General features: G+C 31.8%; 1 protein-coding gene across 1 annotated transcript in view; it reads right to left on the bottom strand.

Moving 5' to 3' along the window:
- TOP2B (topoisomerase (DNA) II beta 180kDa) overlaps window positions 1-13,321 on the bottom strand; it is a 44,975-nt gene that overhangs the window by 16,573 nt on the left and 15,081 nt on the right. Inside the window, exons 11-24 of the mRNA XM_008580297.1 lie at window positions 12,847-13,004; window positions 12,579-12,704; window positions 11,505-11,615; window positions 11,319-11,424; window positions 10,017-10,126; window positions 9,597-9,689; window positions 9,388-9,502; window positions 7,868-7,989; window positions 7,518-7,666; window positions 6,738-6,969; window positions 5,031-5,165; window positions 4,204-4,404; window positions 3,029-3,224; window positions 2,791-2,882 (exon numbers count right to left, since the gene is read on the bottom strand). Of these exons, the coding sequence (XP_008578519.1) occupies window positions 2,791-2,882; window positions 3,029-3,224; window positions 4,204-4,404; window positions 5,031-5,165; window positions 6,738-6,969; window positions 7,518-7,666; window positions 7,868-7,989; window positions 9,388-9,502; window positions 9,597-9,689; window positions 10,017-10,126; window positions 11,319-11,424; window positions 11,505-11,615; window positions 12,579-12,704; window positions 12,847-13,004 (1,946 nt within the window). The remainder of the gene's footprint in view (window positions 1-2,790; window positions 2,883-3,028; window positions 3,225-4,203; window positions 4,405-5,030; window positions 5,166-6,737; window positions 6,970-7,517; window positions 7,667-7,867; window positions 7,990-9,387; window positions 9,503-9,596; window positions 9,690-10,016; window positions 10,127-11,318; window positions 11,425-11,504; window positions 11,616-12,578; window positions 12,705-12,846; window positions 13,005-13,321) is intronic.

The raw sequence follows: 13,321 nt of genomic DNA, 5'->3' as shown, positions 1-13,321 counted from the left end.
TAGTATCAAATCAATGTTGAATTTTATTGATATTGAGTTAAAAATTCTACAAATGCTACACTGTTAATGCTACACCTTCAAGGTGGTGGGGTTATTTTAGATTATCTGCAAAATTACCTATAAAAACATATTTCCTATGAAAGTTTAAAATTTTCTAACAATGCACAATAAAATCTTCAGAAGGAATGGTATATTCAGTCCCTATTTATCCAGGAATCTGATGAAAAATTAACTGCTTTCCTCAGGAACTAAGTTACAAAATGAGAAGACACCACATCTTAAAATTCATCGAGTGGAACTAGAGTTTTATTACTGCATCTTGTCAGAGTTTCACACTGAAACCCAAAGTACATATCACTTATGAAAAATGTTTTAGTTGTAATAAATAGGCTAGGGTACATTCACTAAGAATAAATTCTTAACAAAAATTCTCTAAAGCAAGAATACTCATGTGAGGACTCAGAGAAAGTTCATTTAAGAATTTAAGAGTTGGTGAGTCAGAACAAAATTTGCCAGGACTTTTCTGAAATTTTGTTCATAAGGCCTTTTTTCACAGAAACAGCTGTGATGAAAAACCCTCTTATGCTAATATTGAATTTCAAAATACAATGCTTTAATAAAAAATTATTTTAGGTGACATTGCCTGTAAAATTTTAAAAATAATAATAGCCATTAAATAAAATTGCACCTAAATTGTTTAAGGCACTCAGTTGTTTTAAAAACGACTGAGTTAACCATGATGTTCCATCAAGCAAAAAGTTCACTTTTGGTAACCAAAAAGAAAAAAAACAACAAAATAGCTTAACAATTTAATTAAAAATTTTAAGTAAAACAATGTATATATAGAAAGTAAAGTTTAAGTATACTTTAGAAATAAAAGAGTAAAGATTAAAATTGCAAAGCATGATGCTTCATAACATAAACAAAACTAAAAATTCAATTAAGCAACATTAGCCAAATAAAGAACACTGTTCTTGAGTTGACAGATGATTAATAAGTATCCAGATAACTTAGGACAAATGAATAATTCTACAGCTTAAAAAATTCTTCATGAAACTGTCTTGCTATGGAGTTTTTAAGTTGTTAGACTACTATAAACATATTATTAGGGTATCATAAAATCCTGTTTAGACCCACACTTTTGAAGTCTATTTGATCTCTTTTTTGATAGGATCCAAAATACTGTTAATGAGTGCTCTATGAATACGTGTATATATCATTGTTAACAGGAATATGACTATGGACACTTCCAGAAATCAAGAAAAATAAACTCAAGTTCTACTAACAGAATTCCATTATGTTTTAGAAAAAACTTTTGGCTTCTAACTAGCTGCTTTATAATTCTCTCTTCTTCAATTCTATATAATAGGACTCTTTTCTAAGAGCAGCTCTTTTTTTTACCTGAATTCCCCCTAAAGTGTACACATGGCCAAGATACTGAGAAAATTTTGATGGTGACAATGCAATTACTGAAACCAAGTTAGACTTTACCCATGAATTCTACATCCACCAGAAGGGCATTCTCAAACTGTAGATACCTTTATCTTTTGAAACTAAGCATTAAATTCATTAGCTAACTAGTTAAATTTTTTTAAAGATATAATTTAAACCAAGAGATACAGAAGGGCAAGTAGTATATAAGCCATAATTTGGGAGTTAACAATATAATAAAACACAATGAGAGGAAAACAAAGTGCTTCAATCATCTTAATTCTAAATGTTCCTCTCATCTTGTCCTACCCCATTTTTTTTCAGGTGATGAATAAGCCTATTATCATAATATGTAATTTCTATGCCATATAATTTCTTCTAATTGTACTTGCTTTAATATATGGCGTTTATTGACTTTGAAATTGAAAAAAGATTAAATAATGTAAACAAAAGCAAAATACAATGTAGTTTAATGAAAAATATGAACATTATGGTTGAGAACTCATAAGTGTAGGGAAGTTTAAAATTTCGGTTCAAGATAATTACCTAGTCATAATTTTTTAAAGATATTAACATTATCAGTATCATATATACACAATTAAATATAAAAAATCATTTCAAATTTTCTTCTTTTTCTACATTTCTGTTCTCAATCACAATGTTGAACTGCCTTTTTAAATTTTTCTTTTAGTTATACACAACATCAAGAAACTAACTTAGGGGAATTTCAAAGTTTCTATGAATTCATATTACTACTTTTTGATCTGAAATGGACAACTTATTTAATAAAACATCAGAGTTTTAATCTGAAGTTCCAAGATTTAAATGTCTGGCCAAAAATCTAAGCACAGGGCAGAGCACATACTTGGTGCTTGATACATACTATAATAATAAACATTTTTTCTCCAGTGCTCCCAGCTTTAACCAAAACCAGATCAAGTGAATGGCAACTGGATGCCATGTTTTGACCATAGACTGAACAGTACAAAATGATTTTGAGTGCTACCAGTCTGGTTCCCAGATAGTGTATATGCACCTCACAAAAACCACCACCACAAATTACACCCTTTTGATGGCAGGCTCAGAAAAAAAGGCCAAGGTGACTGAGCTACCTTCTCACACCTGGAGTCATTTCTCCAGGCCCTGGTTGAGTCATATGGGCAAAGTGCTTTGTGGTGGGTGGGCACTGCAAATTCCTGTACTGTATCCGTTCTGTGGATAAACAGAAGACTTCAGTCTTCAAACAGAGAACTCAGCACCTTTAGCATACTAAATTTAAAATTTAAGGGTTGGGCTTTTGTTTGTTTTGGAAGTTGCTTTTAAAAGCTTCTCTGAACGTCTTTTTCTGCAAATGATTACCTTTTCTTGTGCTTCTTTCCAGGCTTTCACTGGGTCAGATTCATAACCTCTCTGGACTAACATTTGAATCAAATCTTTCTTTGACCTATTCTCTATGTGAGGGAAAAATAAAGTTAGGATCAAGAAAAGAGATTCAATTTGTATTTGTTTATATTCTACTCATAAAAAATGTCTTCTATTTAATAAAGTATTTTTCCATTTTAACTAATGTTCCAAATTTTTTAAGGTTGCATCTTACCTATAGTAATTTTCCCTTGTATCTTTTCTAAAATGAAACGGGCTTGATTGTTAAGCTTTGTAGATTCTGCTCCCAACATTCCTACAAGCCACTCCTTACGTAGACCATAATAGCTTAATCGTAAATCAAAGAATTCTTTCAGAATGTCTTGCACAGTTTCATACTTCTTCAGACATCCCATATGATCAAAGAGTACCTAAGAGAAACAAAAAGTTTTTGTAGATTACATAAATCTGTACTGGCATTTTAACTTACACGGCATCTACAGTATTTAAAATAATGATAATACAGTTATATAAAAACATACTACCTCTAAAAGCCATTAAACAGAACCAAAACTATTAAGCACATTTCTATAAATATTCCTTTGGTGACTTCAAGAAACTTATAAATTTAATTCTCAAAACCATAAAAATATTTAAAATAGAAATAATTTTGAGAGATAAAAATAGGTCCTTTAAAAAAGGGGGTTCTTATTAAAAGTAGCTATAAAATCACCTAAGAAAAACGTCTTTTCCCCAACTAAAAACATACATATTCTATCTCTAAGCTTAAAATGGATAGACTTCCCCATATACTCAATGGATATGCATTTACCCTTCCTTACCTCTTTCTTTTATAATTACTTGTGCTGTAATTCGTTCACTCAAACTCCTTTTCTACCGTTTTTCTCCTTCCATCAGCCTTTCCTAGCAGATTATGGCACTTTTTTCCCAGCTACTGTGCTATGGCTGAATTTTTTTCTTTCACTGTTTTTTAAATCTAAAAACTAATTTAAAATACAACTTGGGTAATGATGCATATTAATTTTCTACCTTCCTCCCCAATTATATTTAAATAAAAATATACAAGTTTAATGAAACAGATTAGAGTTATGAGGAAGTACACACCCTATAGTTAAAATGCTAATGGAGATGGGCATAAGGCACATGAAAACCTTGCAACAATCACTCTCATAACTTTTAATCAGTGAGTCTGAAGGTAACAGACTTCGGAGGAAGGGTAGTGAATAATATAGTAAAGAAAAGGAATGTATCCCTGGATTCTTCAGCAAATATGCAGGGGGGGAAATGCACTCAGGCATGCTATAGCCACTCCCATCGTGAAGGCAACTACAATAATCCAACTTATGCCATGCAAGAAATTTTAAGTTAATAGTAAATCTAATAAATTACCATGGAATTACAAGTAAGAGTAGTTTGAAGTTTAAAAACTTTATGCAGTCCAGCAGCTTCTGCTTGTGCTAGTTTCTCTTCAGTCATTTTCACCACAAATTTCACAGTTGTATCAGTATGATATTCCTTATAATCAGAAATTAATGCTGGTGTTTTGTCTGTTCCATTTAGCATAGGTTCTAAAACCTGTTCTTTGTATACCTATAAAAGATTTTAAAATAATTAATTCTTTTCATGATATACTCTCATGTTCTCATACTACAAGACATACAATCTTTTAAAAAAATTCTCAGTTCCTGTTGGGGAAAAAAAGAAAACCTCCATCTCTATCGTCTCCTGCCCAATCACTATAGAAGATAATGTATGGGGATTTTGGTGCTGAGAAAAGACATACAATGTAATGGTACTGATCTGATCATACTCCAAAAGGCAAGATAAAGGCTGAAAGTATGAAAAGGATAACATCAACTAGAACTGACAAGAGATGACATGTATGCTTTTAAATATGTAATAGCTGATACTAACTGACATAAATATACTGACCATATTTATAAGGATTCAAAACACTATTTCTTACTCTACTCCTTTCACTTTAAGGTAAATACAAAGATAACGGTCTCTTAAAAAATCACTCACCTAACATAAGTCGTAAAGTTTTAAACTTTTAAGTTACTATTTGAATATTCAAAGCACAAATTCAATTGAATGTATAAAAAATGTATACAGGAAATTTTAAATCCTACAAAGACTTATGGCAAACAAAGATGGAATCATACTTTGTTTAATTCAATACCCTTCTCACAGGCAGCTCACATATTTATACTAACCTGTGTCCAAGTTCTAACTGGAAGCTCTGTAATTTCTACTGTGTTCCTATCCACCACAAATATTTCACCACTGACTGCATACTGGTTTTGACCAAGTTCTTGGATTGTGCCTTTGAAGTTTTTATAGTTTGGAAGCTGCAGAGAAAAATGGAAATAACTTAAAGCCCTGACTTCTCTCTTGAATGCCAGTACCACATTTGAATGCCCGTTAGTCTATCGTCTACTGATCCTGACAGATTAACATGACTGAAACTGAACCCTTCATCCTCAATTGTCTCTCTCCCAATCACTCAATCTTGAATTCATAGCTTCTGTTAATATAATCTGAACATTCCCCAATCTCAAAACCTTAGCATCACCTTTCCTACTAGTTCTAGAACTGTACTGTTTTTCAGCCTATTGCCTCCATACCCCCTTCTCCCCTAGATTAATATCCCTTAAATTCAAACTCCTTGGGCCTTACATTGAAAGCTGTCCAGTCTTCCCAATCTTTCTACTTTTTCCCAACAATTTGTCTTGCAGAACCACCACTCTTCTCCCACATTTTGCTTGAATATTTTAAATATTCTGACTTTCACTCTCTACCACCAGCCCTGACACATACTCAGCCTGCCCCAATTCCATTCATCAATGTAAATCTTACTCATTCTTCCCAACTGAATCAAAGGTGATCTCTCCCTCTTCTGAAATTTTTATTTGTTATCACTAAGAAATTAGGCATCTGGCACTGGACATTACTTCTGGCATACTGCGCGACCATTAATTCTTTTGAAACTGTAAACTTCAAGCCCTGATGTCTTGACAACAGATTAACTCACCACTTAACACAGTGTCATACATAAAGTAGGCATACCTGAAGCATGTACTGATCAAATTCACTAGCTTAACACTCTAAAATGTATCAAAAACAGTATAAAAGAAACACCATAATCATAAGAAGTCTGATGCTTATGTTAGAAATATTTTAAAGTATTTAAGGGAAAAAGCAGAATATAAATTATATTCATAATAATCTAATTTTTATTTTAAAATACAAAAATAATATAAAAATTGGAAAGAAATACATCAAAATATTAAGTTTGTTTCTATATGGTGGGCTTATGAAAATTTTTTTACTCTTTGCTTATCTATATTTTCTATAATAAGCATTATCATTTTTGTAATAAAAATACTTTTCTTTAAGTGTATCATAAGGGAAATTTCCAGATAACTTTAAATCATGTTGAAGAGGGGAGAGATTTTTCTTGGAGGAGGTTTAGAGGAAGAACTGAATACAGTGAATGATGTAAGAAAAGAGCAAAGACAAAAAATATGGGGATACATTAAAATACATACAATGTGTTCTTAAGCATCCTTACAGTTCTATTAAGACATTGTAGTTTGACAACAAAAACATAAAGTTACATATAATTTTATCATAAAAACATTATTCTCTATATAGTGTAGAGATTTGAAAGATTGGATTGGGGGTGTTTTTAATTTTCAATAAATAGTTTCTCCCCATAAAACTTACCTCCAGGCTCATTCCAAAGTTCATAGCTTTTACTGTAAATACATATCAAGTTACACCCTAATAAGGTCTTTCTTATGTACAATATCTTCTAAAATGAAAATGTATCATCACTTTTCTAAAATGACTGGACTTTGTAGTTTATACATTACCATTTATCAAATAAACAATATAAGCAATAAGTTCTAAAGAATTACCATAGGATGAGGATCCAAGCCATCTAGCATTCGTCTGACATTGTTCACAATTTCCCTAGCATCATAGTTGGGTAGTTTACAAGCCCATCCAGTACCAATGCCCTCAGCACCATTTATTAAAACCATGGGAATTATGGGAATATACCACTCAGGCTCTACACGTTGGTTATCATCATAAAGGAACTTAAGCAGGTTGTCATCCACAGCAGGAAAAAGTAGTCTTGCTAAAGAGCTAATGAAAGGAAAAAGAAACTTTTAAAATATCATGGCTTTGGGAAATAAAACCTTATTCATAATTAAAGACTTTACATTTAAAGAAAAAATCTTTTAAAAAGAGAGCATTTTTTTTATCATTTTGACAACATGCACTTAACAACAGAATTTACATAACTTATTATCAAATGCACATTTCTCTCACAATAGAATAAAATAGCCCTATTTTACTTATGTAGCTACTTACCTACTCAAGTTCTTTAATATTGATAAATAACTGTTTAAGGATTACCTACTACTCTGAATAAAGCACACAATCCATCTTCAGTCTAAAGAAATCTGGGTCAGGAAAAAATCCTTAAATACGTTAGGACTGATTTTACCAATAATTCATAAAAATTAAGGCAAACAAGCTTCACTCTATTTGAGATCAAATAATTTGGAATATAAATCAACAGAATAACCAGACAATCATATCTCCACACAGCTACAATTCTATTAAACATTTATTTAGTTGGTTCCAAAAAACTTCAAATCTAACTTTATACCATATCAGCAAATGTTTACCTTAACATTGTGAAAATATAACGAGGGCTTGCAGCATCTTTGCCACCATGAAGCCGAGTTCCAAACTGACCAATAGGCTGAAGTAAGTTAATATTGTTACTTCCCACAAAGTTCTGAGCCAAATTCACAATAGTCATCATCAGAGCTTGCTACAGAATAGAAACAGACAGAATATAACATTAATAGTCTAAATTTTCCATAACTATACCCCAATTTGTATGAAAATCCAACGTCTTGATTCTTTCACATTTCCAAAGACCTTACAAAAGGAAAAATATTTTACTATGTGTAATTATCATTCTTCACGCCAGTAATTACATTTCTCAATTGATTCCAGTCTTAGTGCTTACTTCTCCATGATGATAAGCAGACATCTCAGCAACAGATCCAGCCAACTGGGCAACTTTTACTTCACGTTTATCATTCCTCTTGAAACAGGTAAATAAAACTTTTCGTTGGCCTGGTTTAAAGCCTGTTTTTAAAAAGAACAACACTCTTTTAAAAATATTACTTCAAGATATAGTTATAACGATTCTTTTAGTGGCAACAACGTTCTACATATTCAGGGGAAAAAAGCAAAGACATAGTTTGCTTTAAAGAATAACTGACTGAAATTCTTACTTAAGATTTTATAACAAAGTGAGTATATCCTAACACATTTTTATGCCATCTTCATCCTTCCAAAAGTGAAGTACCAATTGAAAGACAACCTTCTGGTCTTAAAGAACTGCCAGTGGCACTAAACTCCTTCCATGGGAGTTTCCAAACACTCATACAACCAAAATGCCAGTTGTAACAAAGTTACCAGCAAACTATCAATGAGCCTGAAAACTATTATTACAGGAATTCAAATCAGGAAAACTTTTATAAAAAAGAGATTTATTGTGGTACTTAAGTTTGAATGGAGGCTTTAGAATCTCACTAATCTGCATACTCTTTTCAACTTGGCCATTTGCCATGTGACTGAGCAAATTACTAAACCAATAAGTCTCCATGTCCTCATCAGAGTAATAGAAATAATTACCTTCCTAATAGAGTTATCATAAAAACTATATGAGATAGTATGAGCAAAGTTATAACCTTTTCAGTACATACTACCATCATCATTATTGTGGGCCCAGAGCATGGTAAAAACAAGATGATAATAAAATATGGCTACTTCCTTGAGAATTTTATAATCTTAATTGAGGAGGCAAAATTAACATAGGTAAAATAAGAGGCACCCAAAAACTGACATAGAAGTTTAGGCATCTGAGACCAATTTAAACTGGAATTGAAGGGAGGCTAGAACTTGATGGATGTGTAGAACCATCTGCCATCAGCTAAAAAACCAAAGAGCACAAAGATCAACAAACTTTCTAAAAGTTATTTAAAAAGAAAAAAAAAATCCAGAGAGAAGACCCAAATCTACTGTAATGGGAAGCAGTTTCTAAACTTTTGTCATTAACCTAAATAAGTTAAAGCATTAGATGTTGGGTGTTGAGGTTTATATCTTTATAGGCGTTTTAAAACTTCAGTGTCTGATAAATATTTTAGAAATCATCAAAGTCCCATTTTACCTGTTATTTTAGAAATTCTGCAATCAATTTGTACAAAAGCTTTAAAGATTAGCCTTAAAGTTAATTTTCCTGAAAAACTTCAAAAAGGGTTTAAAAGTTTCAAATTAAGAAATACTAAAGATTTCAGCCCTCCCAAAACATATCTCAAAAGCAACATCAAAAAGGCTTTTAATAAATTCCTTTGAATTGATTCTAATATTTAAAATAAGATTTTTAAAATGTATCATAGGGATGGCTTAAAGTACATGAGATTAAACTAAACTACAACAGTATACAAAAACGAGAAAGATTTTTAAACAAATGTTACTCACCATCAACAAGAGATGGTATAGATCTTTCATTGTCTGAGTTTGAGAAGAGAATCAATTCCTTGTTGATGAAATCATTGTAAGTCAAATGCTTTGTTGCTGTACCATATAAAAATTGCTAAGAGAAAAGTTACACAGCAATATTGTCATTATTACTGCACAAATTTTAGTCTCTCTCTCCTTCCCCCAGATCACCACTCTTTATGACTAACCTCTGGTAAGCCATGTAACCTACGCTGTCTCCGATCTTCCATAAAATTTGTTAACCATTCTTTTCTGTCATCAATCTTCTTCTTACTGAATGCCTGAAAAATTCCAGGTAATTACTTAGCACATTAAGAATAAAATAAATTGCATTATAAAATTAAATTTATAAATGGCAAATAAGTAATTATTAATTTCTGGAAAATTAAGGTTTTTTCCAATGTTTTTATCAAAAATACTTGAACTGAGGTCTTTCAATTAAAGAAGTACGAAAGCAGGGCATAATGTGGGGGAAAAAATAAAATTACTTTGGGCATTAGTTGGGCATTAGAATATCGAATGAGACACAGAAAATCAGAACTAAGAGAAAAGGTATGGCACACAGGGGGAATGGCTAACAAAAGATTTTTAAAAATTAACTTAGTTACCAAGGTAATGGCAGCATCATCTTCAGGACCAGCATATCTAAACAAGATGCGATGTCTTTCCATATCAGCAAAATACTCCTTTGCTTCTTTAGCTGTACTGGTACCCAATCCTGCACAATTTTAAAAATAAAAGTGAGTCATGAACATCAATGTCTACTTAAAATCATCAGGTGAAAAGCTGTTGGGGAAAGTTACAAAAGATGAATCAAGCTGACAACACCTATACCAAGTGAATCAATCTTAATAGACAAAGACAAACCAGATATTACATGCCTCCTGACATAAGTACACAATGTCACCTATCAAATGTTTATACCAAACAAATCTAACTCAAATCTGATCCTGCCTCTGATCTACCTACAATTTAACAGAAAATAAAGGGCAGAGGAAGATGCTACATATTAAATAAAACTATAGGGATACAATTAGCAAAATCCATAATGTGGGAAATTACACAGGACAAACAACCTAACTTTTTTAATACATAAATTGCAAGAAATATTTATGAAAAGAGAAACAATAAAGATTTAAGAGACAGATCAACCAAATTCAATATGTGGACCCAGTCTGAAGCTTGTCTTCCAAAAAAAAAAAAAAACTATAAAAATAAACATTTTTTAATATAATCAGGGGAATTTTATTTTATTTATTTATTTATTTTTTCCTTTTTGTCTTTTTTCCGTGTCTGGCAACGGATCACAACCCTCAGTGTCGCCCCCGTACCGGACCGGGACCGGCAACGGGATCGCAACCCTTGGCGTTGCTCCCGCGCCTCGCTCAGCCAGTGAGCAGGAACCGGCCTGTATGTGGGATCCGAACCCTCGAACCCTCGGCGGGAGCGCCGCCGCGCTTCCCAAGCGGCGCACTATAGCAGTGCGCCACTGGGCCGGCCCCATAATCAGGGGAATTTTAACACTGACTGGATATTTAAGCTTATTTTAAAAAGATACGGTAATGGTACTACGGATCATTTAAAAAAATTATTTTAGAGATACATACTAAAGTAGTTATAGATGAAATACTACAATGTCAGGTTATTATTCTGAACTAATGGGGTGGCAATGAGAGGGTTTATATGAAACAAGACTGTCCATTGCAATAGTGATTGTTAAAGTACACAAGGAGTCCATTATACTACTATGAATTTTTATGAAATTTTCTATCATAATTTTTTAAAATCAGCAATAGTTGTTCTTGAGGTCTAAAAGAGACAAACCTTCAAAATAGTTTTATATTCCTCTTGTAAAAATAAAGTTATATCAGTAGTCACTTCGTAAAATTTAAATATTTTAAAATACATACCTTTGTAGTATTTTATTTTCCAGGCTTTCTGGTTTTCTATATGTTTTCTCCACTCATCAAATTCAGGAATACTGTAGAAGGAAAGTTCCTGCTTATTTTTGCTCGCCTTAAATTAATTAAAAAAAAATTAGTTTTTCTGCTACCCTTGAAGACAATAGTATAAAAATATATTAATGCAAATAGTACCTTTACAATTGGAGTAATAAATTCTTCAAGAAAACCATGCTTCAAAAGTGATGGCCAATTGTGATGGATGAAATTAATAAGCAGGCCTTTTATGTGAGAACCATCTTGATCCTAAATAAATGTTAATAAATAGTCTCATGATAATTTTCTATAATTAGTTATATAACCAAATTTGAAAAAATATGAATGAAGCAAAAAGGCAAAATTCCATTCAAATTTTAAACATGCATTTTACAAAACAATAGATATTATATAGATCGGATCACAGTAAAGAATTCTTTATTAAAATGCAAATAAGGAATATAGCTAGTGATGTACTTTATTCCAGTCATTATAAAAGATATTATCATTGTATCAGTTTTATAGTTTACCCAGATTTCATTAAAAGAATGATTTAAGGATGGAAAATATATAACATGGTTACAATGCCACTTCACAGGGCAATAGAAGGGGATATCTATGGAGTACAAGTATTCATTAGTCTTCTCTTGACATAAAAATTGTGCAAATTCCTGTTTAAAACTATATAGCAGCTTTGTCTTTCTTTTTATTTATTTATTTTTTCTGTGGTAGCTGGCCAGTACAGGGATCTAAACCCATGACCTTGGTGTCATAAGTCTGCGCTCTAACCAACTGAGCTAACTGGCCAGCCCTATAGCAGCTTTTTCAGTTGAGATTTTCTCTGCAAATACTTTTGCTTATCATATACAAATATTAACCATTGTCCTACCGATTAATCATATGACTAATCTTTCTCAAGAAAGACCATAAATTCCATCATTTCATTCCTACTTATATGTAGGCTTCATTGCTATAATATTACACTGTGTTCTACTCTTCTCATATTTATTGCACTTAAAAATACCTTTAAATAACCAATAAGACTGTTACCCAAAAAATTAGGTAATGTGAAATGTGCTTCACACACGTTTCCATTAAACAATGTGTTTTCTTCCCCTTGATGTACAATCACTTTCACTTATACTGTCATGGAGCAAGTCTCATGAAACAAATAACAAAAGGACAATCTGAAGAAGATATGAATTTTAAATATGTGATAACTTTCAAACCAACCTGATCAGTCATAATCATAATCTTTCCATAGCGTAAGGTTTTCAGAGATTCTGCATCATCATAACTTTTCTTATATTGTAGACCAACTATTTTAATAATATTGTTTATTTCGGCATTTTCCATGATCTATGCAAAAAGGAAAAGCATTGAAAGTATTTTAAAGTGTTGGAATATATAAAAACTGAATTTGAATTTACTTTAAAAAATTCAACAATTTCAGTAAAGTATTAAAAATGTCATACATATGTGTGGGAATATAGATATATACCTGTTTATGAGAAGCTTCCCGTACATTAAGAATTTTACCCCTGAGTGGAAAGACTCCATATCTGTCTCGCCCAATCACACCTAATCCAGACACAGCCAGTGATTTGGCAGAGTCTCCCTCTGTTAATATCAGTGTACACTCCAGAGAATGTTTGCCACCTGAGAAAAATTAAAAATTACGTATAGTCCAAATTCCTCATTTTGCTAATGACAAAAATGAAGCCAGAAAAAATTAACAATCACAATAACAGTGAAAGACTGAGTCATCTTACATTATGCTTAGTATAGTTTAAATATTAAGTATATTTTATTGATTTCCTATACCTTGAAAATTAGTAACATATGGTGCATGTGGTGATTTCAATGAAGTAAAATTATACTCAATAAAAAATCATAGTCTCACATGAGAAATACTGAAAAATTTATACAACTGGATAAATTAAAAGTTAAACTTAAATCAAAATCTTTTTTAAAAT

Source organism: Galeopterus variegatus, unplaced genomic scaffold (genome assembly GCF_000696425.1).
Source record: "Galeopterus variegatus unplaced genomic scaffold, G_variegatus-3.0.2 Scaffold2062, whole genome shotgun sequence".
Lineage (NCBI taxonomy): Eukaryota > Metazoa > Chordata > Mammalia > Dermoptera > Cynocephalidae > Galeopterus > Galeopterus variegatus.
Note: the sequence above shows the minus strand (reverse complement) of the source record. Positions and strands in the feature narration are given on the sequence as shown.